Source organism: Pseudorasbora parva, chromosome 1 (assembly GCF_024679245.1).
Source record: "Pseudorasbora parva isolate DD20220531a chromosome 1, ASM2467924v1, whole genome shotgun sequence".
Classification (NCBI taxonomy): Eukaryota; Metazoa; Chordata; class Actinopteri; order Cypriniformes; family Gobionidae; genus Pseudorasbora; species Pseudorasbora parva.
Genome location: NC_090172.1, coordinates 53,121,728 through 53,149,309, shown reverse-complemented (window position 1 = coordinate 53,149,309; position 27,582 = coordinate 53,121,728). Strand labels below are relative to the sequence as shown.

The following is a 27,582-nucleotide window of genomic DNA, read 5'->3' as shown; positions in this document are numbered from 1 at the left end:
TTAAGTAATTATACCTTTCAGATCCAGCAGAATAATTGTAAGTAGTCTGTGCGTCTCCATCACGCACACGCCTGAGAGAACAGGGTGTATTCATCGGGATATATGTACATAACAAAATGTAGCTTGGCAACAGGTGATGTCATTATGGGATGTCCAGGGCAGGGAAGTTACAAGACGAGGTCAGCATCCATTTCCTGACCCTTTTTCTCAGTTCTCACAGTGACCGAAAAAGTACATTGGTACACCCATGTTTTTAAAGGGTATTGTTATCTTTGCAGAGTTACGTAACTGAACTGAAATAGCCAGACTTATAATTTCCAGAAATATCCCTGTTTGGTTATACCAACAAGTACCCACAAGTGCAGGACATTTAGTTTTTTAGTTCATTATCACTTAATAAAAGTGACTCATGTTTTCTGTTCTTGAGTGAACTAACACTTGGTTGTTTTTTAAAAGTCCGTTATCAATTATGTTTTTTTTCTTTCCTTTGTAATATTTCTTCTTTTACATTTGTTAATTAAAATCTGACTTATTAAAGTTATTGTAAAAACTGAATGTTCTCTCACAGAATCAGTTTCCCATTTGGAGGATCAGATGGACTTTCAGAAGACGATGTGGCCTGATATCATGGACAAAAAAAATGCACCACTGGTTAGTACTTAAAATATAATGTTTTTAGACTATATATTTAATTTACTACACTTAAATTGTGACGTATGCTGTAGGTGTATGTTGTGACATGACTAAATTACATCCCATGATAGTTGGGTTGCTAAAATACTAAGGCTGTCAATTCTTTCTTTTTTATCCTGTCAATTCTTTGTTTTATGTTGATGGTTATTTTATGATGCTAGACCCTACACGACAAGTCAAACCTTTAAAAAACAAATAATAATAGGCTCGTACTTTTTTGTTATGATACCTTCAGAAAGATCCTAACATCCAGCAAGTGCTCAGTATTTACAGTTGCTTTGAAGTAAATAATTTTGATCACCAAGCTCCAAACGGGGGCGATATTTCCATCAAAAACAAAACATAATGTCCTGTTACTCGGCTGCATTTTGGTCGGGTCCCCGTGGTGTCTGGCCCATGTATAACCGATAACAGATGTGGTCCTCCACTTTCATCTTTGGACTTACTTGTTACATAAAGATCTGAGAATTATTATGAACATCTGTATAATATCCAGCAGTAACATCTTGGTGTGTGTATATATATATATATATATATATATATATATATATATATATATATATATATATATATATATATATATATATATATATATATAATATATAGCCAATGCAGATTAAAGAACAGATTTTTTTTTTTTTTTTTTTTACAGAAATACACATACAGAAATACAAATTTATACAGAAATAAAACATTTTGAACAGAAATGTTGAAAGCATTGGGGTCAGTAAGATAATTTAAAATTGGATCAATTTAGTTCATCTTTTTATATAACCAAGTGACAAAAACAAAGAAACGTACAACAACAAAAAAGCTTTATTTTGAGCTTAAATTAAGTTTTCAACATTGATGATGAAGATAATAATAATAAATGTTTCTTGAGCAGCAAATCATCATATTAGAATGATTTCTGAAGGATCATGTAACACTAAAGACTGGAGTAATGATGCTGAACATTTACAGCATTTTAAAACATTCAAATAGAATATAATATTTTACAGTATAGCTATTTTCACTTTTTGATTAAAAAAATGCAGCCTTGGTGTTCATAAACTTGTTTCAAAAAGATTTCCAAATCTAAACATTTTAAATTGAATGACCCCAAACTTTTGAACAGACTCTCTGCCAGGTGACATCATTTTTGACTCTAAAGGGCTGCATTCACAACATGATTGTGCTGCTGTTATTCAATGTAAAAGAGTTGTTTTTGTGTCTGTGGTCACAGAAATACAAGATGTGGTAGCACTGAGGCGTGAAGTCCAGAAGCAATGTGTGTATTTGTTTATATTGTGATTGTTCAAATTAGAGGACTGTAACAGAGTAGAGGTGTGTGTGTGTGTGTGTGTGTGTGTGTGTGTGTGTGTGTGTGTGTGTGTGTGTGTGTGTGTGTGTGTGTGTGTGTGTGTGTGTGTGTGTGAGAGAGTGAGAGAGTGAGTGAGTGAGTGAGTGAGTGAGTGAGTGAGTGAGTGAGTGAGTGAGTGAGTGAGTGAGTGAGTGAGTGAGTGAGTGAGTGAGTGAGTGAGTGAGTGAGTGAGTGAGTGAGTGAGTGAGTGAGTGAGTGAGTGAGGGAGAGGGAGAGGGGGTCCGGACAATACTTTTGGAATAGTTATACATTACCGTCTGAGCAGCCTTAGTACTTTGTAAAACAAAAATAATCCTAAAATAGTCAACAAAGATGAGTATATTATATGACAGATATAATATACATATAAAAAAATATATAATAATATATATATATATATATTGCTGCATTCCCATTTTCTGCAGTGTGTTAATGAAAGTATTAATCTACTTTGCTGCTCCATTTTTCTGCTACTGTTGTAAAAATGACCACTCTTAATATGATGCCTTTAAGTCTTTAGCAGGAGAGAGAAGCGATGATCACAGAACAGAAAGGTGATTAGAAAGGTGATCAGAACAGAAAAATTATGTATTATTTTAGCTATATATATATATATATATATATATATATATATATATATATATATATATATATATATATATATATAATGTCAATAAAAGGGATACAGAGCCAAAAGATCATTAACATAAACAATTTTAAGCACTTGTAGTGAGTAGCACTCAGTTGTTTTGATGCACTACTCACTTAAAACTGTGGAAATGTCTAAAAGGTGCTATCGTTGTCGTGTTACGGTCCAGTTGGAACCAAGCCAGGGCTGGGAACCAGAGCGTTGTTCACTATTTGAGGATCTCTTATTGGGACAAAATGTCCCCACAAGGATGGCAATACCATTTCATATTACTATCAGTGTCGGAAATGTGCTGATTAATATTTTTGTGGAAACTGTGATACATTTTTATTTCTGGATGCTTTGATGAATAGAAAATTAAAGTTTTTTAAAATGGAGATGTTGTGACATTTACGATCACTTTTGATCAGTTGAATGTGTCCTTGCTGAATAAAAGTAATTTATTTTATTTCTTAATAACCTCAACCTTTTGAATGCTTACAATAAATGGGTGAAAAATATAGTGTGTGTTTAAAAAAACAGTTGACAAAAAGTAACGCTGTGCTGTGGTTCGATGAAAAAAAGCTGTTGTTTGGGTTGATCATTCGTTCTCCTGTTGGATGTTGACAGTTTTATGTTGTGACCTCTGGGCCAGCTGTTCATCCACAGGTTTCTTTATAACTGTTTTGGGGAATGGGGGGCTGGGGTTACCCTTTTATGTGAACCACAAGTGCTGAAGGCCTTTTCCTGCTAATTATAACCAGCCCCATCCTGGCAACACACGGAGCCATGGTTTCTGCTTATTTCACCTCTGGAGATCATGAGCAGATGGAAGAAATCACTAGTAGGTGTTGCTCTGCCTCGTTTCCTCTGGGCAGAGGGTGTGTTTGGTATTGTGTATATACATGGTGCGCTAAACACTGAGAAGCTTTGACCACGTTTCAATGGTGGTGTCAATCAGAAAGGCATCAGGGCTGTTATCAGTGTATCCCACCGGACAGACTTTCCTTCAGGGACTGAACACATTTGACTCGGAGAAGCAAGGAGAACTGTGACCGAGAAAGACTATGCGGGTCATTTTTGTTCTGCAGTATTTTTTTTTTTTACTTGGTAAAAATTATAATAAGGAAGTATTTCTATAAAAAGGTATATCAGAAGTATGCTCTGGTCAAGCTAAGATACCAGAACATACTGAGCATTATGCTGTATAATTTACACAATGACAAGACAATTAACAGGATTAAAAAAAAATAAAGAGCAAAAGTTAATGGGGTACTTCAGCGCTGGGAAGATGAATCTGTATTTAAACTGGGTCATCAATGTAGTAGAAATGTGAAATTAATTTTTAATTTGGTGCCTTCTAGACTGAGAAAAGACAAAAAATGTATTTTTGTCTCAAGGGGATGAAAGACTACAATTCCCAGAATGCTTCGCTGCCCTGTGAGGCCATTCCCAAAGCCACCAACTTGATTACTGTGACTGAGTTGGAGAAGACACTACAATTAAAAACTGAACGTGTCTGTTCAATATAATGAGTGAGTCACCGCACGAGTGTCACAGCACTGAGCACTAACTGCAGGAGTGAAAAAAATGAGCTGATGAGAGCTGAGGTAATCGCGACTACACTCGGGGCATACATTCACAACGCGAGTTCAGTCTGGCACGTTTCAGTTCATTCCTTTGCAAGCTTAACTTTCATAGAAATTAATTTGAGAAGTTAAAAGACTTAGATTGCTCACCATAGCTCCGTTTAAATGAGTGCCTGTAGCTGCGAGCTGAGCTCTGAGTGAGATGTCCATCCCCCATGCGCGGGTTCAAAGCGTGCGGAAATGGCTCCCTCTGCTGGCTGTAGTCTTTAGCCTTTGGCCAAACATTCCTCCTATGATGCAAATATCGTCAATTTGCATCATAGGAGGATTTTTTACAGAAATAAAATGCATAAATCTCTTGTCTCAGGGGAATATGAGGGGGGGAAAGCACAATCATTTGAATATACTCCAGGGTTTCTACTGATACAAAGCCATTTGCTAATCGCTGAAGTAACCCTTTAACTATTTGCTAACTGAGGGATTGACAGTTAACTTGCTTGTTAATTTATTTTTATTTAATTTTTTTTGTTTGGTTAAATAAAACAACTAATACCACTAGAATTCCTAAAATCTCTTTCTAATATTTGCTGGTACTAGCACTGTTTTCCCAGCCAAATGATGTCACTTCCTGGAGGATGATATCATCAAGGAACTGGCTTTTGTTAGGTTTAGGATATTACAAAACTAAGAGCAGGGGAAGTTGATAAATGTTTTTTTATTTTTTTTTATTTTTTAATGTTTTCAAGTTTTCATTATAATTTTAGTTTATTGCTATTTTAATGCTTATATATATATATATATATATATATATATATATATATATATATATATATATATATATATATATATATATATATATATATATATATATATATTTTAAAATGTATAAACACGTTATATAATTTAATAAATTAAATTATATAAATATTATGTGTTTATATAATTTATTGATATATATATATATATATATATATATATATATATATATATATATATATATAATAAACACACACACACACACACACACACACACACACACACACACACACATATATATGGTGCCAAGATGTTAGCAGCAGATCCTTTATGTCCTGTAAATTGCAAGGCAGGGCCTCCTTGGACCGGATTTGTTTGTTCAGCATATCCCATGGATGTTTGGATTAAAATCTGGGGAAAGGAGAAGTCAACAAACTCGTTGTGCTCCTCAAACCAGTCCTGAACCATTTTTGCTTTGTGGGCGGGTGCATTATCCTGCTGAAAGAGGCCTCAGCCACCAGGGAATACCCTTTCCGTGAAAGTGTGGCAGGATGGTGTGGCATGGATGGCAGGACCCAAGGTTTCCCAGCAGAAGTTTTCCACCGACTTGCCTACCTCCCATAGTGCATCCTGTTGCCATGTGTTCCCCAGGTAAGCGACACACCTGGCCATCCAAGTGATGTAAAGAAAACGTGATTCATCAGATCAGGCCACCTTCCATTGCACCGTGGTCCAGTTCTGATGCTCACGTGCCCACTGTTGGCATTTTCAGCGGTGGACAGGGGTCAACTGGTCTGCGGCTACGCAGCCCCATACGCAACAAACTGCGATGCACTGTGTATTCTGACACTTTTCTATCAGAACCAGCATTAACTTCTTGAGGTACTGTAGCTCGTCTGTTTGATTGGACCACACCTGCCAGCCTTTCCTCCCCACGTGCATCAATGAGCCATGACCCTGTTGCCGGTTCACCACTGTTTCTTCCTTGGACAACTTTTGATAGATACTGACCACTGCAGACCGGGAACAACCCACAAGAGCTGCAATTTTGGAGAAGCTCTGACCCGGTCGTCTAGCTATCACAATTTGGCCCTTGTCAAACTCGCTTAAAGTCTTGCGCTTGCCCATTTTCCTGCTTCTAACACATCAACTTTGAGGACAAAATGTTCACTTGCTACCTAATATCCCACCCAACAGCTGCTGTGATGAATCGGGTTATTTACTTCACCTATAAGTAAATATAATCTGTTATTTACTTCACCTGTCAGTGGTCATAATGTTACACCTGATCGGTGATTCATCTTATTTTAAATAATATCAGGAAAGCATTTTAATTAGAGAAAGATTAGTTTTGTTTAAAAAAAAAATTAATGTTTTTTTTTAGGTGCTGCATGACAAGATTATTTCCTCAAGATAATGAGTTTTAATTTCTGTTTATTTTTTTGTGAACCAAACTGTATAAATTGTGAATATATTTTATCCAATATATTAAAATGTGGGGAAAATGCACTGCATAGCAGAAATGACCCATGTGCAGATGTGTGTGAGAGAGCCGATTGAGTTGGGATGGTGTGGCAGGCTCAAAGAAAGAGGAAAAGAGACTGTTTGCATATGCAACTGTGTGTGAGAGAGAAGGAGAGGGAGGGAGAAGAGTGGAGTGGGGGATGAGCGAGGGAAAGGGGCCGGCCCTTCACACAGATGTGAAAGATTAGGACCGTCTCATTTTTCCAAACGCTTCAGCCATGGAGATTGTGCCTGTCAGGACCTCATGTGGGAAATAAGCTTTGTTCAGTGTCACAGTTTTTCTTTGTGCGTGTTGGAAAGATGTACGAACGATACAAGCGGAGGTATAGTTTGTGTGCCAAAGGAGAGAGAACTGTGGATGTAGTTTTAATCAAGGTAAGGAGATCTGAAATGTTGACATTCACTGCTGATGCATTGGGACTTTATGAACTGCAGGATTTAGACTTGACGTCCAGCACAAGACTTGTCTTTTTTTTTCTTTTTTTTCCTGTTTTTTAAACTTGTTTTTAAATCAGTAGCAAACATTACAATGCTTAACACATATATTTTAATGGAGTATATCAGTAGTTGTACGTTTGGTGAATAGCATAAAATGGCAAAAAAGTTTTTCTATTCTACATAATGCTGTTAAAATGTGTGTAATAACTTGGGTAGCACTTTATTGCACAGTCCTGTTCCCCATGTACATACTATGTATTTATTATAGTATTTGCCATAACTGGGTAATAACCTTAAACTAACCTTAAAGAACATAACGTGCAGTGTTAAATTTCTGCTCATAGAAAGCGTCTGTTCTTGCCAAATGTGATAGACATGTTTTCTGGCGTCCCATTCAGGAATCTCTGCAGTCAGCTGTTCTTTCTGAGAACCCAAACAGTGTCATGTCTTATGTGTTGATTTGGTTGAGACATCTGGCATTCACACATCATGTCATTCAGTCTGAAGTGTGTGTGTGTGTGTGTGTGTGTGTGTGTGTGTGTGTGTGTGTGTGTGTGTGTGTGTGTGTGTGTGTGTGTGTGTGTGTGTGTGTGTGTGTGCCCAAGGTGTGGCTTGTTTTCAGCTGTTTAATGTGGTTCAACAGACAAATACCCCGAAGCACTGATCTGCCAGTTTGATTGTGCAGTGAAGACGTGCGGCTTGAACTGTCTTTACAGCCATTAGCACAGATGTCATTTCTTTTACAGCCTCAAATCCTTAAGCTCTCAATAAACTATTGAACCGTTTGTGTTCAGTGTTATTGGCATAAAGCTTTTGTGCATCTCAAATTTAACTGATCTCACACATGGCAATTCATGACTCATTTTCTGAGTCATTTGATTCAGTACAGCTGATTCAACGCATGCAAGTCAGCCTAAACAGAATTTTTTTTTTTTTTTTTTTTTTACTGTAAATGATTCATCATCACACATTATATCAAAGAAGTGTGAACATATGTCTTGACTCTTTTGTCATAGTCTACTTTCCAAAATCAAGTCAATCCCTGATTGATACAGGTCTCATTGAATATGTTTTTTCATTCATACACCACTATTCAAATGTTTAGAGTAGGTCATATTTTTTTTATGTTTTCATGTAATGTTTTAAAGAAGTCTCTTATGCTTACCAAGGCTGAAAATACAGTGAAAACTGTAATATTGATATATTATTACCATTTAAAATAACCATTTTCTATTTGAATTTATAAAAAAATAATAATTATTCCCTTGAGGCAAAGCTGAATTTTTTTTCCAGCGTCATTCCTCCAGTCTTAAGTCACATGATCGTTCAGAAATTGTTCTAATATGCTGATTTGCTGCTTAAGAAACATTTATTATCCTTATCAACGTTGAAAATGGTCATGCTGCATAATACATTTGTGTAAACTATGATACTTAAGATTTTTTTGATGAATAGACAGTTCAAAATATATTTTTTCTTGTGTAAAATTGTTAGTTTTTGTCTCTTTTGATCAGTTTAATGCATTGACCCAAGTATTAGTTCTTCTAAAAAAATCGTACTGACCACTAAACTTTTGAACCGTATTGTATTTCAGAAGTAAAATAGTTTGCGAATGCTGTTCCATAATGCCTACAGTCTAGCACATTTGATTCAGTACATTTCTCTAGATGGATTTAAGAGCCTTCCGTTCTTAATGACTCCTAAAGACTGGATGGCTGTTGGATTGGAGCAGTGGCTCTGGGAAAGCTCAGATACAATGTTTTGACTGTAAATGGAGTTTGTGCCTGAGTGTGTGTGTGTGTGTGTGTTTGCGCATACATGTGGAGGTCAAGAACTGCGTGAGTCGAAGGGGCGGCTCAGTTTGGTGACAGTCTGGGAGCCGCTGCTCAAATCCTAACGGTTTCCTTTGGCTCTTAGCCTGGAGAGAATGATGGAAACGGGCCGGCGGCCAAGTGACTTCATAGCGCTGTACTGCAACTAAAAATCACCATCTTTACAATCAGCACAAACTTCGGAGCTTTGCACGGATTTAAGACAAGGATCTTGGGAACAAAAATGGTCCTGTAGGAAGATAGCAAAATACATCATGCACAAAAATTTGATTCAAAATATCCCACTTACTGATTAGCATGCTCTTATCATGCTATAAATGTATTCCCAAAAGCATTGCTTTTGTATCACGGCTTTTGTTCCCTCTGCATGCATCGAAAGCCAGCGCACATTCTGTCCATTTTCAAACCAGATGTGTGTTTATTGGGTACACTTCTGAATGCTCTGGGTTCAACAGAGTCTGCTGGCACTGCCTTTTTGGTTTCTCCCCTAGCGCCGCAAATATGCAGTGAGAACGGCAGCGGTGCCAGATTCTGGAAAGGGACATTGGGCCATGTTTGGCTCTGAGTAGGCAGAGTTTGGGTCTGTGTTTTGGAGAGTGGTTTGAAACTGCAGATATGTGTTTTCAGAGCATCATATAATATAGGGTTTGACATGTAGTTAAGAATGCAGTTTTCAGTTTGATTACCATGCGTTTTTTCTGCGTTATCAGACCGGAGGAGGAAATGCCTCAAACCTGCAATGCCTGCATGAGCACCACAGCTTAACGTGCAGTGTCGGGAAGATTACTTTGGAAATGTAATAGGTTACAGATTACAAGTTACCCTATTTAAAATGTAGTAGTGTAACTATTTCGATTACTTTATTAAAGTAATGTAACTGAATACATTTGATTACTTTTCTAAATTTCCAGCACTGGAATGCATTTTTGTCGCTCGCCATGGTGGCAAATCTTTCAGCGGCAATGTGGAGTGATGTAATTGGCAGACGTGGTGCGCTGCAAATTCAAACAAGAACCAATCAAAAGCGTCTGAATTGCATTGCTTTACTAAACGGCCTTTAGATGGCTGGAGGCCTTGGGCACATCAAAAGTTTATATTATTCAATATATCCTAGATTTTTACAGGAAATATTCAGAAGTATTGTAATCATTAATATTTTCATAAGATACTGTAATTTAATTACACATTTTTCTCTGTAACTGTAACTGATTACAGTGGCATTTTTGTAATTTGATTAAGTAATCTAGCTACAACTAGTTACACCCCAACACTGTCAACATGTCAGGAGCATATGTGCCAACTGCTGTGCCATAGCTCTTCAGGTTTGTCGTTACTTATTGATTCAAGCTCATTTTTTAGAAAGTGCATTTTGACCTGAGTAAATTGAAATTAATGGCAACTTTACGAATACACTTCCATTCATTTTTGAATATCAAAGTCCTAATAGGGGGTTGTTACAGTGAGCAATTCCAGAGAAGGTTTCCCAAAAAACCTTTCAGTGATTCGTTTTTAAAATAACAATTTTGGGCCCTATCTTGCACCCAGCGCAATTGACTTTGTACACCGACGCATGTGTCATTCCTATTTTGCACCCGTGCAAAGCGATCTTTTCCCTCCACAGAAGCACGTCGTTATACTAGTGAATGAACTTGCGCTCCCTGGGTGGTTCCGGCGTGTTCCTGCGCAAACAATCCCTGGTGCTATTTTGCTGTTCCATTAAACAATTGCGCCACTGACCAGAAAAAACGTAGTTTAAAGTCAGTGGCGCGTTGTTCATTATGCTATTTTAAGGGCGCATGCTTGACCATAATGTATAGCGTGCACAACGCGCATACACTTTGCTCATGTAATCTACACAGATGCAACAGTTATTTTTGCAAATCATAAATTGTTACACTAAAAAAAAATATTAACCCATGAGATGGCGGAAATCATTGTGGTGTGCCACAAAGATATGAAAAAATAGGCATAAATCTAGCTTACAAATTATTCAGGCTAATTGTAGTAATTAAGGATCAGACCTGCTTGCCCAATAGTGGCAAGACATTTATGTATACAAGGACATCTGCCAAATTGGTTTGTCCGTCAAGACAAAAAAAATCGACTGAAAAACTGTTTAACCGACGCCTGTTTAACCGACGCTATTTTGGGTGGGTTTCTCCCATCCCCATTCAACACAACTTCTGTCTTTCACTGCTCTTACAAGAACATCAGTCTCCTCGGCTGTGAACCGCTCCTGGCGTGCGCCTGGTAAATACGGCATGATAATAGCAATCCATAATGGAACTTGCGCAGCTGCTTTTAAAGGGAATGTTGGATGCCGCTCTGATTGGTTTATTCACGTTATGCCCAAACCACACCTATGAATAATGAAGCTACTTCAGACCAACCCATTTTAGATTTGCGCCGGGCGCAAGAGCCATTTATCCCGCTGGGAAAATAGCAACAGCGCCGAGACCCGCCCAAGTTACTTGCGCTTCGCGCTTTGACACTTGCGTTTCAGATCGTTAAAATAGGGCCGTGTGTGTGTGTGTGTGTGTGTGTGTGTGTGTGTGTGTGTGTGTGTGTGTGTGTGTGTGTGTGTGTGTGTGTGTGTGTGTGTGTGTGTGTGTGTGTGAAGAACATTTTACAATTCTAACCCTATAAACAACAATTTGTGGAATGGAAAATTTCCATGGATGTTAAAGATTCTTCATGAAACCATCAATGCCAATAAATAACTTTTAGTTTTTTTTTTAAAGGTTATAGACGTATATTATCGGAAGTTGAGTGAAGTCCCCCTTTATCTTGTATATTTGAATGCTATGTTCATTTGTCTACATACAGCACTGTGGCAGTTCGAGATGCAAATGTTTACGTTCTATTCATTCACTAAGTTGCTATTTGAGACAAACTCACAGCTACTGTACATACTGCATGTGCCTGCATTGGATTTTATATTTATCTGTTATGTCTAATGAAAAGCGATGGGTTACTTTTGCCATGTTTCACTCAAATCTAAATCTTTTTTTGGTCTAACTGACTTAAATCAGTTTAGATGTTTGCAGTCAACTGCTCATTTCAAACTTTAACATTGAATCATTATATATGTATTATTTCTAAAAAGTAAAAATAATAATAAAGACATTTATAATGCTCTAAAAGATTTCTGTTTCCAATAAATGCTGTTTAAAAAAAAAAAAAAAAACTATTCATCAAAGAATACACTGCAGGTCTTGATGCACAATTCCGATCTGGTGTCTATATCCGATTTTTTTGATGACCCGCTTACATCATCTTTTCAAAAGCGACCCGTATCTGATATTTGCATTTACACTGTACACTGGCGAAACAGCCCAAGACGTTCTTAACTGGTGAAAGGAAGTAAAACAGCGCAATATGCAATGGACGCAGACAAAATGACTGCACAATATTTTGCTGTCTGCACTGTTCCACACATCTTTAAAGGACGGCAAAACATTTCTCTCTTAAGCCGGAGAAAAAAAGGAGAGCCCTTACCGGGGTCGCCAGGTTTTCACAACAAAACCTGTCCAAATGCAACTCAAAACTGTGTTAAAGTAGCCCAATTCCGCATGAAAACCGCGGACTTGGCAACACTGGATCGCAGTTTGTGTCCACCTGAGTTGACATCATTCGCCTCCGTCCTTTTTTCAATGACGTACGACTCGCATTTACTGGGGAATATCCGATTTGACCGCTTACATGGCAGACGCTAATGCACGCATCCGAATCATATCGGATTTATTACCACATATGAGTGAGGCCTGAATCCGATCTGAGGATCCGATCGATCTGTGCCACATGAGAGGAAAAAAATCAGAATTGGGTCACTTGAACCATGCAGTGTAAATGGGGCCTAAGAGAATGGGGCCTATTACTTTTAATGGTAGTGTAAATAAATAGCTGTAATTGTTTTGTGCGTAATTTTTCATTTGTCTTTTTTTCTCGAATGCTCTTACAGTGTACATGTTTTTTTTTACCCCAGGACAAATGCATCTAATTTTAGTGTGAGCAAATCTAAAAATAAAACAAAATCCAGAAAGCATCAATTCATCCAATAAAAGCATCTTTACAATTCCACAAGCTGTCTACTGTAGATCTCATTTATAGTTCTGCTGTTTTTGTACCAGTCACCTCTGCCTCAACAATACAGCTCTTTTCATATATAATCTTTTTAACATCGGAGTATGTTTTTCAGCGGCAGTGGGTGTGAGATATCATCACACTATGATAGGAACTGCTACAAATAACCCAAAGAGTGTGTGTTTGTGCGTGTCTGTAGGCAGGGTCTGTGCTCGGGACAACAGACGGCAGTGTTCTCTCCACACACTCTTTTCCCCGAGGCACACAGTCGATAGTCAGAGTCCTGGCATGGACCAGCTCATCAATGGAGTGTTGTGCATTGTTAATTGCTTTAAAACTCTGCATGGCCACTTGGTTTTTGACAAGCTCAAAGTGTGTGAACATAATTAGTCCCTGGGCAGGATGGAAATGTGAGATGCTCCTGGGTCAAATCAGAAGCGATTTCTCTCATTTGTCCTTTTTCTCCTGTATTCCCGCCCTCTTGTCTTGGTATCCTTTGTTTAGCATCTTTCTCCCCCGTCCGATCTTGAATCACCTGTGTGACCCTGTAGCTGGATTATAACAAAGGCGAAAGAGCTTTTCACTGTGCTTTCCAGCCGAGTGAATAACCATCAGCTGTGGAGGTCGCTTTAATACAGGCTTTCTATTGTGGGAGCTTTGTACAGGTTGCTGTTCAGTCCCAGTACTGCCCGTAACATGAGATCTGTGTAAACATTTCCAATAGACTGTATGTATTCACCCTTTCAGTGCCTCTGATCAAAAGCTGACATATAGTAGGCAAGCAGGCATGACAGTGTTTGGGCCCATTTAATACAGACTGAGACTTTGAAACAGGAAGTACAGTGTACTAGATGCACAAGAAATGCAAATACTCCATAGCGCTTTTTAGTTTCAAGCTGTGACGGATTATAGTTATATAGTTCACTTAAAACAAATAAAGAATGGCAAAACACACTCTTTTTACTGCTTTTTTATGTTGACTTCAGCAATGTGATATAGTACAGTTGTGTTTATAATATACACCGTTCAAACGTTTGGGTAGGTTTTTTTAAATGTTTTTTAAAGAAATCTCTTAAACTCACAAGGGCAACAATATTTGAACAAAAATGCTGAATACAAAACTATATACAGAATAAACAAAACTGTAATTTTCAAAATGCTTTTACAATTTAAAAATAATGGTTTGTATATATATATATATATATATATATATATATATATATATATATATATATATATATATATATATATATATATAAATATATATATATATATATATAAATATATATATATATACAAACCATTATTTTTAAATTGTAATAGCATTTTATATATATATATATATATATATATATATATATATATATATATATATATATATATATATATATATATATATATATATATATATATATATATATATATATATATATATATATATATATATATATATATATATAAAATGCTGTATATATATATATATATATATATATATATATATATATATATATATATATATATATATATATATATAAAAATAACAAAGTGCATTATAGATAAAATTATATATATAATTTTATTTATAATGCACTTTGTTATACAAAATCTGTATAACAAAATATATTATGTTATACAAAATATATGTGTGTGTGTGTGTGTGTTGAAAGGAATATATATATATATATATGTATACTATATTTCTTTCTTTAAACATTTTTCAATATTGAAAACTATGATAAAAATGTGTATTTAATGAATATAAAGAACAGGATTTAATTGAAATATTTGGTAATGTCTTTCAAATGTGTCCTTGTATTCATTTATTTAAAAAAACTTTAAAAAAAAATACTAACCCCAATTTTTTTGTCTGGTACAGTATAATAAATGGTTGCATTTACTTATATGATAATTGCAATAAATGGTTCTGACTTGGGGTATAAATTGTATCTTCCCCATGTTAAAGTGCCCAACTTACCATAGCAATTTTTTTTACAGCCTGGTGCAAAAAGTGGTTTTGGTCTATACAGCAAATTTTTGTCGAGCTAAGCGTGCGTGCGTGATTTCAGCAACCAGGCACCTCAGCTCTAATCACGTCCCACCTCTTTGCCCAATTGCAGTCATCTGCGAGTGACGCTCTGACGCGCTGCCAAGATGGCCACAGCCCACTTTAGGCTTCTGAAATGCTCTTAAGAAACCTAGGGGTGACATGGACACTATTTCCATATTTGTTTTTACAGTCTATGGTCAAAACAAATAAAAACGTTTCCTGTTTTTAGTTGAAATGGTGTCATGCAAACGTGTGAAAACTCCATGTAGTTCACTAGCGTGTGGCTGCTGAAACTAGGCTAGATTTACTAACAGCTTTGGTCAGCGCAAATCCTCTTGGTACTAAAACTACTGGTCAGGATTTACTAAAGACACATATCTGCCAATGCCATCACCGATACTGATCTATTTGAAGCCTTTTTATCATGTAGAATTATTTATAGGGAATTTTAAAGACATTAATTCAGGGCCTGAATTTTATTTTTGAAAATGGGGGAATATCCCCCTTAGGTGACTCTTGTCAACAACTGTGCAGCTCGATTTTAGTGCAGATGTGATGCGCTGATGTGAAGCCATTTGAGCACTTTGAGAGTGAAAGAGAGCGAGCCGAGCGCGCACACGCGGTGATTCACTCGCTCTGTTTGTGAACTTAAGTCTCACATAAAGTTTTCAAATGACTTCTTAAGGTATTTAATACAGAAAAATGAATCGTACCTCACCTTCAGCATTATAATTATTTGACCCGCGCCGGAAAGAGAATGAGACTGTGTGCCGCTGCATGTCATGCCTTGAGATCTGCCTTTTTAGAGACCACTGATCAATCATCCCAAAGCGATTATCGGCTGATAGAGATCGGTTGCCGATCAATCGGAACACCCCCCAAAAATAAAAAGGCTGGACAGTGTTATTTTTGCCGCTGATCTTATTGCATTTGTATGAGTTTCCTTTTCAGAAGCAACATTTATGGGAGGAGTATTTAAATTAATCATGCACAATTTACTAAGGGTTGCGCTAGTCAATTTACTGGTATTTCGGCATTATTTAATGACCAGAAAAGCATGTCATGTCGGCTGCGTCTTTGTTCTTTAATTTGAGCGTTGTCAGTAGATCACACAAAGAACTTTTCACTCGGCGTGTTTTTGGTATTGCGGGCTCGCGCAAATTTGCTATTTAGTAAATCTGACACTATAGGTGTTTTAACATAAAGTACAATTCAACTAATGTGTTGCCACATCCCCATGTATGTTTATCCACATGTATGTCTCAATTGAAGCTTTTCAAACCTGTGAACTATAGCCTATAAATATGCCAGCTTTTCAGCCTATACACTGTAAAAAATAACTACGATGAACATTTTTTGAGGTTTGACAACCTTTATTAAAATATGTTTAAAAGATTTTGTAAGCATATTGGGTAGTTGTGTGTGGTTTATTTCTGATGAAGCAGTGAAACATGCCAAATAATGCTATTTTAGTGATTTATCTTTTTTTTAAATATGGTTCAGATACAATAATATTTTGAGTTTCTATTTATTAAACAAATTTCCTTCATTGTATCAACTCAAATTTTTAATTTCAATAAACTAGATTTTTTAAGGCAACCAGGTTACTTACTTTTTTAAGTTGAACCAACAAAAATCAACATTTTTTTTTTACAGTGTAGTTAGCCTGCATGCTAATTATCCATATTGCGTTTAATATGGTTCATTAGCGTTACATTTTCTTCCACATTTTACTTTTTTAGCGGCATATAACTCGTATTTGATGAAAACTAAGCGCATGCAATGTAAAAATGTATTTACTGATTTGTAGATGGTACTCATACTTCCAAGACTATTAGTAATTTTTATTTATTTTATTAAACATAACTATGGATCAAGACAGGAAATTCACCGTAGTCTACAACCGGTCCTGGCTTATTGTTATTTTAAAACACACACAATCATATCTTATCTTGAGCTGAATCTGCTTTATATGCTGTGTGTTACCATTGCAGCCTTTGTTTCTTCTATGTAATTGGATTGAATCCAACCAGTAGTATAGTTTGTTTGGATGTCTGGCTTGCGGGGACCATCTCGGCATCGGATGCTGTTTGCTGAAGCCTCTGTTGTCCCTCAGGGCTGGAGTTAGGTGGTGTATGGTCTATGATGAGTGAGATGCAGCTGTTATGGGCTCCACAAACCACAGAGTGAGCTCAAACTTCATATATATGCTGCAGTCTCTGAGCGTATGTGAGCGATGCTACTGCTTCTGTTTCCCTGTGTCCTATGCATTCATTAGCAACCCTCATTTTCACTGACCTTTTCAGCAAAACAAGTTGTACTGTCATGCACCTGATGTTTATCATTTTTATTTTTTCTCAGTATGTCAAGCAACTCTTTCCACTTAGACAGTCACATGCATTAAACCATATCTTCCTCTTTCTGTCTCCAGATCCACAGAGACAAAGACGCACTGTGTTCCAGTGTTTCTCAGAAGAGAGACAGCCTGTCCACAGGTAAGATCACACATCCCTGCTTTCATATTGTTGATTACGTATAGGGGTTTAAATTTCCCTTATGGTTTCATATGGACATAGATGATCATATTTTAATTTGTAATTGAATAGTAGGTAATGTTACAATACAGTAAACATTTAAATAAGTCTGCATTGAATCAGTCCAGAGAAATATGCACTCCAAATTCAATATTTAATTAATTCAATAACCACTACAATTGTGTTTTCGTGTATGTTTTTGAAAGATGTCTTCATGCTCAGCAAGGCTACATTTATTTGATTTAAAACTAAGTTTTAAAAAAAGTAAAAAGTAAAAAAAAAAAAAAAAAAAGTAAAAAGTAATATTATGAAATATTTTTAGAATTTTAAAGAACTGTTTTCTATACATGTTAATATATTTAAAAATATTATTTATTTCTGTGATGTCAAAGCTTAATTTTCAGCATCATTACTCCAGTCGTCAGTGTCAAATTATCCTTCAGAAAATATTCTAATGTGCTGATTTGTTGTTCAGTTATTATCAGTTTAAAGTTTTTTTTTAATAATTATTAATGTTGACATTTTTTTGTTGTTTGTGGAAATCTTGATAATTTTTCTTTTAGGATGTTTTGATGGATCGAAGTTCAAAAGAGCAGCATTGCTAAATAAAAACAATATTAATAATAAGAAATGTATCTTGCAAATATTTCAGCATATTAGAAATATATCGATTTACCATCACAGGAATGTTCAAATATAAAATTTTGCTTAAATTGTAATAATATTTTACTGTATTTTTGATTGAAAAAATGCAGCCTTAATGAGTATAAGATACTTCTTTCAAAAACAATAAAAGTCTTAATTATTCAAAACTTTTGAATAGTAAGGCATATTTTATATATTATAATAAAAAGTTTTGACTTTTTGACTGTTGTCTTAGACAGATTTTATGATCTTAAACTGTACCTATGAATGTTTATTCTTTTGTTTGCTTATGTAGTAAGCTTGATGTTAACATAATTTTCTATTTGAATCATTTGTGAGTCACATTACTCATACACTTCATGTGATGAGCGCTATTTTATGTGGCATGTGTGCTCACTTATGAGGTTCCATGACTGTCAGGATGCTGTCTGTGTAGACGGGATACAGTTAAGCTGTATTGTTAGTCATAGTTTCTTGTAGCAAAGACATTTCCACCTTCTCTCTGACCCTTAGAATTGAACAGGCTGTTGTACCTTTTGAGGCTTCAATACAATATATGTGGTTGGCTAGCTTCTTGGGGAGGCGGGAACTTTGCATCGTAAAGTTTAGTGGAGTGCCTCTGCAGAGAAATCTGTTAGTTTCCAAATGAAGTATGGAACAGAGGCTAGTAATAGCAAGTGCTTGTATAGAGCAGCAAGGTGACTATCTTTAGTGTTCAATATAAATGAATACTTTAACACACATGCAGTGGCCGATATTAAAAACAAACTGAATTAAAATAACAAACATATGATGCAGTGCTGAAAAGAGAGAGCTCCTGTTTAATAAAAGTGTGTTTTTAGCTATACAGAATGTTTTGTTTGTCCTGTTGTGATTAAAAGTGGCCCATAGCTCTCTTTTTGTCCAGTTAGACTCCCCTGACTGGATAGTCTTGAATGCACAACTTAGTTGGAATCACGCTTATATTGTTATAAATGCAGGAAGCAAGATGAGATTTATCGATTACTTCCTTGTAAGCATGAAACTTTTATACAGCATTTAACAGCGGTTTTGTCAGTACAATGATATGAAAACCAGACTAAAAATACAATTAAGATTTTTTTAATGCTCTGTTGAAAACATCTTTGGTGTAAGTTGCTTGTAAATCGCTCTTTATACTATATTATCGCCAAATACTGTGTTCAATATTTTGTTAACTTGTTTTTTGAATTAGGACAGGTTTTGTATTTCTTTTTGGAACTGATTGATCATAGGCCTCATTGATTTGAGCTTATGCACACAGTATTTGAGTGAAAAGAATATTATTCATGGATAATTTTGTCAATATTCAACAAAATATGGAAAAATGTGCACTGTTTATCACTCCAGTGTGATTTAATGTTTAACTAGGAACATTGTTTTGAAATGCTTTTGTACAAAATGGAACAAAGTTATGCTTGTCAAAAAAACAAACACAAAAAAAAAAAACCTTTCGGGTTATTCTATATAGTCACCAAATATTGATTTACATATTTTAGTCATCTTGCTTTTGTTTCAGTTGGGACAGGTTTTCTATTTACTTTTGAAGCTGATTGAACATCATTGATCTGAAGGTAAAATGAAAATAGTTTGTATGTGTACATGAACTTGCACACGTGTAGGTTTGACCTAAATTATGAGGACGCAAAGTCCCTATATTGAGGTGTGTATTACGGTTTCAGGCCATGCCCCCTACATTATGAGAACATGCAGATGTCCTTGTAATTCAAAACTCTAAAATAAACATGCTAAACAACCACAAGCAGATGTACTCTGAGCATCTGGTTTTATATAAGGCTGAACTGAAACAAGCAAAATCTTCTTTTTATGCAAATATCATTGCCAATGGACAAAGGAACTCTAGGACTTTATTCAGCACTGTTAACAAACGGTTGAAACCTTACGATACTGCTTCACTTTCTCCCCAACACTGTATATCCTATTCTAATTTTCTTAAATCTAAGATTGACAGTATACATCACGAGTTACTCAGTTCAGACTTAATGTCTAGTGATGGTCAAAATAAATCTGATCATGTCTGCTGGTCTACAAGCTTTTTATCTGATTTTGAGTTGCCTTCAGTTGACTCTATTACTGAGCTGATCATAAAGTCTGTCTTAAACTTGCTCACTGGATCCTTATCAAACCATATCAAACCTTCCATTTATTTCTAAAATAATGGAAAGAATAGTAGCAACTCAACTTGAATCCCATCTGCAAAGTAATGACCTCTATGAGCATTTTAAGTCCGGTTTTAGATCCAAACATAGCACAGAAACAGCTCTTGTTAAAGGGTTAGTTCACCCAAAAATGAAAATTATTTCATTAATTCCTCACCCTCATGTCGTTGGACACCCGTAACACCTTCGTTCATCTTCAGAACACAAATGAAGATATTTTTGTTGAAAGCTGATGGCTGAGAAAGGCTTCAAAAAGGCCTCCATTGGCATTCAGTACATTTCCACTGACCCACTCACAAGACACATAAAAGGCACTAAAGACGTCATTACAAAGTCCATCTCACTACAGTGGCTGTACAATAATTTTACAATGCGACGAAAATAGTTATTGTGCGCACAAAAATCAAAATAACGATATAATCCACCAAATTATTGACGTGAACTTGACGCATGCGCGAGAATATGACGCAGCTCCGCCGGTCGAATCATAGCGAATCCATGACCCGGAAGAGGAGGAGCGCCGCTATCGCGTGAGTTCACGTCCGAGACCTACACGGAAGACAATATCTTGGCAGATAAAGTCATTATTTTGATTTTTTTTTGCGCACAAAAACTGTTCACGCCGCTTGGTACAATTATTGTACAGCCACTGTAGTGAGATGGACTTTGTAACGACGCCTTTAGTGCCTTTTATGTGTCTTGTGAGTGGGTCAGTGGAAATGTACTGAATGCCAATGGAGGCCTTTTTGAAGCCTTTCTCAGCCATCAGCTTTCAACAAAAATATCTTTATTTGTGTTCTGAAGATGAACGAAGGTGTTACGGGTGTCCAACGACATGAGGGTGAGTAATTAATGAAATAATTTTCATTTTTGGGTGAACTAACCCTTTAAGGTGACAAACGATCTTCTCTTGGCTGCTGATTCTGGTTTTCTGTCTATTCTTATTCTTTTATAGCCTGACATGGTCATACTCAATTCTAGTCAGAATATGAGTCTGAAACTGCTCCATTGGGCTGTGATTATGGGGCGTGTTTCAACCGAACCAGGAAAGACATCAATTGGATAGACCTACAACCAATCAGAGCAACGAAGCGACGCATTGTCAAATGTCAACAGAGTTCAACTGCACTGTGATGCCAAGTCCGCGTTTTTTCCACGGGTTCTTTTCTATGTCCGCGGGTTGAAGCGACTATTATGTGATATATAGACCCATGAGTGCGAATTTTAGCAGGCAACCTTGCCAAAATGACACACATTTTACCCCCCAAACGCCATTTTTTCCCCGGAGAACCCCCCCCAAGTAGTTGCCGCGTTTTGTTGTAAAAACTTGGCAACCCTGTCTGCACGCGCGCTGAAATCAGGCTGGAATACACGATCTTTGCCAGTGTTGTAAAATAATTTAATGATACACAGAGAACTTACCCAACATGATCATCATTTCTGAGCGAATTTGTGATGGTGAATGCAGATACAAACAAGCTCTCCGTTTAGGATTCAAACAAATATAATCCAAGCCCCTTTGATGACGTGATGATTACGTTACTGTTGATCATCTGTCCGTCATCGTCTAAAGCCCGCCCTGATGATTTCATTGGTCCGAACAGTTTCTGTTCGGGGATAATCACTCCTCTATGGAGCAAGGCCAGACCGAATTGCCCGACCTAAAAATTTTGTGGGCGGGGCTAAGTTCGGCTGGCATCCAGGCTAATTCTTTTAGATATTACTGCTGCCTTTGATACCTTTAAACACTCAGTATTACTGGAACGATTGGCTAGCATTGGTATAGCTGATAATGTACTACTTCATTTCTTATTTAAGTGACAGAAAACAGTTTGTTCAGATAAAGAGGGCTCATTCAGAGCCTGTCTCAGTCATTCATGGTGTTCCTCAGGGGTCAGTGTTGGGTCTGCTTTTATTTATTATATATATTTTACCACTTGGTCACATTTTTCAATCCTATGGTATTAATTTCCATTTTTATGCTGATGACACACAGGTTTATGTCTCTACAAGGCCTGACGATTTCCATCCCCCTCTAATCTTACTAAATGCTTGCAGGATGTGAACATCTGGATGACTAATAATTTTTTTAAGTTAAATAGCAAAAAAACTGAGGCCCTTCTTGTTGGTACTAAATCAGTTCTATCCAAAGCCCAATCCTTCAATCTGGCTATTGATAATTGTCTGGTTAACTTCTCCACCCAAGTGAAAAGCCTGGGGGTTATACTTGATGGTTTACTTTCTTTTGGTTCACATATAATATCTCACGCATTGCATTTTTTCATATACGTAACATTGCTAGACTTCGTTCTTCACTTTCTCAACACAACACCGAAGTACTTATTCATGCCTTGGTTACATCCCGGATTGATTATTGTAATTCTCTTTTATTTGGTATTCCTGAAAAACATCTTCACAGATTGCAGTTAATTCAGAATTCAGCAGGCAGGATTGTTACCCACTCACGTATCTCTGATCATATCACTCCTATTCTTTTTCAATTGCACTGACTTCCTGTCTGTTACCGCATACATTACAAAAATATACTCCTTACATATAAAGCTCTAAACAATTTGGCACCTGATTATCTTTCGGACCTTCTTAATCTGTATACTCCTGTTCGTTCTCTGAGATCATCTAAGGCAGAACTATTGTCTGTTGATGTTGTATTTCTGTGTTAAAAATACTCCTTCCGGTTTCTCACAAGTTTCGGAGAGTTTTTTTCGAGTATGGGTCGGCTTGACGTTAATAGACCGGAAGGTCCTTGTATGGGCCGTACGGGCGCTTCTCCCAGTAGGGTGCGCGCGCGACTAGAGCGAGAGAGTCTGTATTTGTAAGACACGTTTCAGCTGTGAGTGATCAGCGAGACAAACGCTGCCAGAATGCACGACGGATGGGTGTCGGGCACGCGCGGCTCCCGCTCTCCACATGCACTGCTTCTGCCCTGTCAATCACAGTCAACTGACTGCTTGCGCGTGCAGTGTGACATTTGAATGGTCACAAAGCGTGTTCGCGACCGGCTTTGACCGTTCTAAAATAGCGGACGACTAATGGCCAATAGAAACAGTCGCTAATGAGGTATCTACGTATACATATCTATGGGGAACACCAGAAGTGTAACAGTTTAGAGGAAAAGAAAATTCTCTCCAGGTCATAATGACCTGAACACAACATAAGAGTTAAATCGTTTTTAATTCCTTTGTTACTGTCGTCACATTTTACAGACCCCGCTCACGAGTGTCGATTGTCACTGCCGTATTAGTTTAGACCCTGCCCTCAGTGAAATGTACACAAACTGCCATGTTTATTTCCTTGCCAGAGCATTTAACAGCAGGTCAGATATGTGTTCTTGATAAATCTACTAAAGTTATTCAGTCAAGAGCAGTGAGTTATTTGATTCATATCAACAGTAGCGTTAGGTACTGTATATTAATCTGCTCTCACTTAAGTAACGTTACACAGATCTAATATACACACCACACTGAATTTCTTTACTTGCTGCGTACGTGCATGGACATAACCAACTGTTTTCATGTGAACTGTCAAATGAAAACAAGGTTATGTCAGAAACACAGTTTAATTGCAATAACACATGAAAGAGAACTACTCTAGTTTAATGCTCACGGACACTGACATCCAGCTCTCTGTGCGAATGCGTCTAGTGTGTGTGCTCAAGTTGAGGATGAGGCTTTAAAACGCTTGCAGAGGATAATATTTAAGTCACATGAGCATGTCCGCGATAGAGATGATCATCAAAACCAAACAGATGCATCATGTTTCAGTTTCACTGTGAAGGCTCCGTCCTCTGGGGTGGGGAGCAGCGGCTCATTTGCATTTAAAGGAGACACACACAAAACTGGCAATTTTTCTCAAACCCCAAAATTGCCAGTTTCAAAATGGTTTATTAAATGATCTGTTAGGATTTTTGATCGGAAACTTTACAGACGCACTCTGGGGACACCTGAGACTTAGATTACATCTTGTAAAAAGATAGGTGCCCTTTAATTTAATTAAAATTTTTACTTTATTATTATTTTACTTTATTATTATTATATTTTTTGTATTTCATGATTTCATCTAATTAATTGTTTAATGTTATTATTTAAATTTATTTTATTTTTATTTGAATGTTAAAAAGCAAGAGCCACAGTGTTTACAATGAATTTATTTTATAATATATTTTTTAATTTATTTTATTTATTTCATGTACTTGGCACATCACCTTGATGACACATCAAATGAATCATGTGAAAACCATTACTTTTGTTATTGAAACGATACTGTGATTTTATATATAGATACTAAATTCTGCCATTCTTCTCAGATGTCTGTTGTGGCCTGTGTTTTCAGTTGTTTGTAATGACGTTTGCTTTTACTACAGCATTGGTTCATTAAGAACACGTGCACACACACACACACACACACACAGAGAAAGGGGCAGCTGTAGTGGTTTTAGCGAGACCCCTCCTTCACTCCCCAAGACATGAAGCCACCTGTGGGCAGTTAGACAGCTGACAAAGCTCACACTCTTGTGACAGGTCTGCTATTGTTGATCCCAAATCCTGTTCACTTACACTAAGCGTACATACACAGAGAATGTGCTGCACTTAAAAAAAGCTAGAAGAAAGTGAAAGAGGGAAGGAAACAGGCGGTATTTTTTTTCTAGGTGATGGAATCTCTTGAGGTCTGTCATGATGGTTTCGTCACCCACGTGATCTGGTTTTGTTACCCACGCGATGGTAAAGTACTGACAGATGATTCAAACATGTATCAAGTTTTGTCGTGAATACATGTGCTGTTGTTCAAAGATCTGTTCTGAGTAAGAGGACTTATTTAGAGTCTTGACATTTACTGGAGAAAATTACTTTTTTTTTTTTTTTTTAACACCCAGCTATTTAAAGTAGCTGTGATTGTGTTAATGTGTGCTTATGTGTGTGTTTGTTGCAGAGACTTTACAGTATCCAGAGTTTCACACTTGCAATTCAGAAACGGTCACATTTCGAGACTCGGGCAGTGATACAGATGGGTTTCTCAGTCCTGACACTGGAGAGGACATCCTCTTCAGAAAGGTAAGAATCAGACTAGAATTTTACAGCGTATGAGATACCTGAGACACGACGCTGAGCTTCACGTCCGGTGTGCGGCCCCCTTTAGGCACAATCGGCTTAAGACCGTGCATGTAAACGCACTCAGTGTTCTTTTCCACTCTAGCCAGGTATTTTTTTTTAAATATATTTATCAAAAAGTTATTTTGTGTGATGTTCTGTATTTCGATCACGGCTTTAAATTGTTATGAGAAAACGTTTTACGAATGTTTATCCACCATATTACCTTTTATTCAAACCTAAATAAGAAAGCCCTTGTCAGTTCGTCTGTCAGTTGGCAGGCAGTTATGGTCCCTTTATTAAAAGTTGTTGCTGTGTGCAGTGTGTAAAGGAAAATATAAATAGTTTTACCCTCCTGCTGACTAGTGTCATGCCCCTCCTAACCCATTCACACACTGATGATTCGACGATCAGTCGACCATAGAGAGATTCGACAATTCTGATTCGACAAATCCTTAGTCGGGGACACCCCTAGTCCCTAGATATGGCTTGGCTATCTCCCTTGTTAGTTTGTTATTTAGTTTTTTAATTAGTAAGTTCATTTAAAAAATAAATCATTAATTAAAAACAAGTAATTTATTTATAATTATTTGTATTTATTTATGAGAATTTGTATTATTTATTTTTTAATTATAAAAAAAAAAATGTAATTTTATTTTCCAGCTGGCAAAATTGTTTGTCTGCACACTTAGAAAAAAAAGAGCACGAAAAGCTGCACAATTATAGGGTTTATTCATGTCTGTAGCACACAATGCATGATGCAAGATTAATAATGATGGTTTAGAGCTTTTAAAAAAAAATCCCTAACCTAAGTATGATCAATAGTAAAAGTGATGCCTTAACACAGGGATGTTCAAATGCCTGAGGACTATTAGATGAGATATAAAACAATGGCTGTCAATTGGATAAAATAATTGTGATTAATGTCATGTTTTTTTCCAGTCTTTTGAAGGCAGAATGAAATCGCCGTAATGTGAAATTCAGGGGGGGTTTTTTTGTTTCGTTTTTTTGCTGATCCCTAATTGTGAACCCCATATTTAAAACACCCGATTTTACAAACACTACTTATAACCAGGTAATGCAGAAAAGACATTCAGAGTTATGATGCGTATAATTTATACTTCATATACGATCTTAGAATTGGCCATATTTTGTGAATGTGACCACAGTTCTGTTTTTGTTTCTCTTTAATTTTTTAGGACACCCAAATGTTAAAATACACCAGAGGTTTTTTTTCCACTAGGTCACATGGTTATGAGTTCTCTAGAACCCTTTTAAACCTCATACACACACGCTTTTAAACCACCCCCTCTGCTTCCTTACACACATGCTCTATAGAAGCGATTTCAGGGGCACATGAATAGAGGGCTTTCATCCCCCACCCAGAACACCAACAAAAACCTCAATGTGTGTCAAAAGCTCAAATCCTCTTCACCTTGTCTCTCACGCCACCAGTGCTCGGCACAATAGACTCATCAAAACCTCACGCCAAGGATCCTCACCACTGCTTTAAGTTCTAGCAGACTCATTTCACCCTGGTGATGATTCATTAACTTAATTGTTCACTTTAAAGGTACAGACAGCAGTCTTAGAGATGCATCCAAGTCTGTGTTTGACAAGGCATATTTACAGTGGAGTGTAAGCAGGAGTCAAATATGATGTGTTTAATTATTAGATTCAAAAACGACATGATAAAATGCAAATTATACTGTCATTGCTCTGTTAAATGTTGAACGATGAACACTTCTCACTGCAAGCTTTTCAAACTGTAGTCTATTTCTAAACTATTATATTTCCTATGTAATTTAAAATGTGGATTAAAATAATAATAATAATTTTGACATTAAGGTGAAGTATGTTATTTCATATGTTAAAATAGTTTCCTCTAATTAGCCAATGGGAGTTTATTTCCCCTAACTAAATGTGAGCATCCTGACTGGCTCGACCAATGGTGTGAGTTTGGGGGCGGGGCCATCTATTTGACTGACTAATGACAGATGGTTTTGTTTGTAGGAAAAGTCTGCTTGTTATTTTTACAAAGCTAATCAATGCTGTGAAGTTAGGATCAGTGTTGTTATTGTCAACTAAAACTTATTTAAAAATTGGGAATATATATATATATATATTTTTTTATTTATTTAAATAAAGCTGAAATAAAATATAAATAT

General features: G+C 36.5%; 2 protein-coding genes across 6 annotated transcripts in view; both read left to right on the top strand.

The window, feature by feature from the left end:
- Positions 1–675, top strand: part of si:dkey-172h23.2 (uncharacterized protein LOC393772 homolog) — a 43,334-nt gene extending 42,659 nt beyond the window's left edge. For both annotated transcript variants that reach the window (XM_067445186.1, XM_067445187.1), the window contains exon 8: positions 569–675. In XM_067445186.1, the coding sequence (XP_067301287.1) occupies positions 569–663 (95 nt within the window). In that variant the 3' untranslated portion in view covers positions 664–675. The remainder of the gene's footprint in view (positions 1–568) is intronic.
- A 6,083-nt stretch (positions 676–6,758) lies between these two features.
- Positions 6,759–27,582, top strand: part of LOC137076665 (A-kinase anchor protein 13) — a 60,417-nt gene continuing 39,593 nt past the window's right edge. For all 4 annotated transcript variants that reach the window (XM_067445184.1, XM_067445183.1, XM_067445182.1 and 1 more), the window contains exons 1-3: positions 6,759–6,907; positions 17,364–17,427; positions 25,257–25,378. In XM_067445184.1, coding sequence (XP_067301285.1) covers positions 6,833–6,907; positions 17,364–17,427; positions 25,257–25,378 — 261 coding nt within the window. In that variant the 5' untranslated portion in view covers positions 6,759–6,832. The remainder of the gene's footprint in view (positions 6,908–17,363; positions 17,428–25,256; positions 25,379–27,582) is intronic.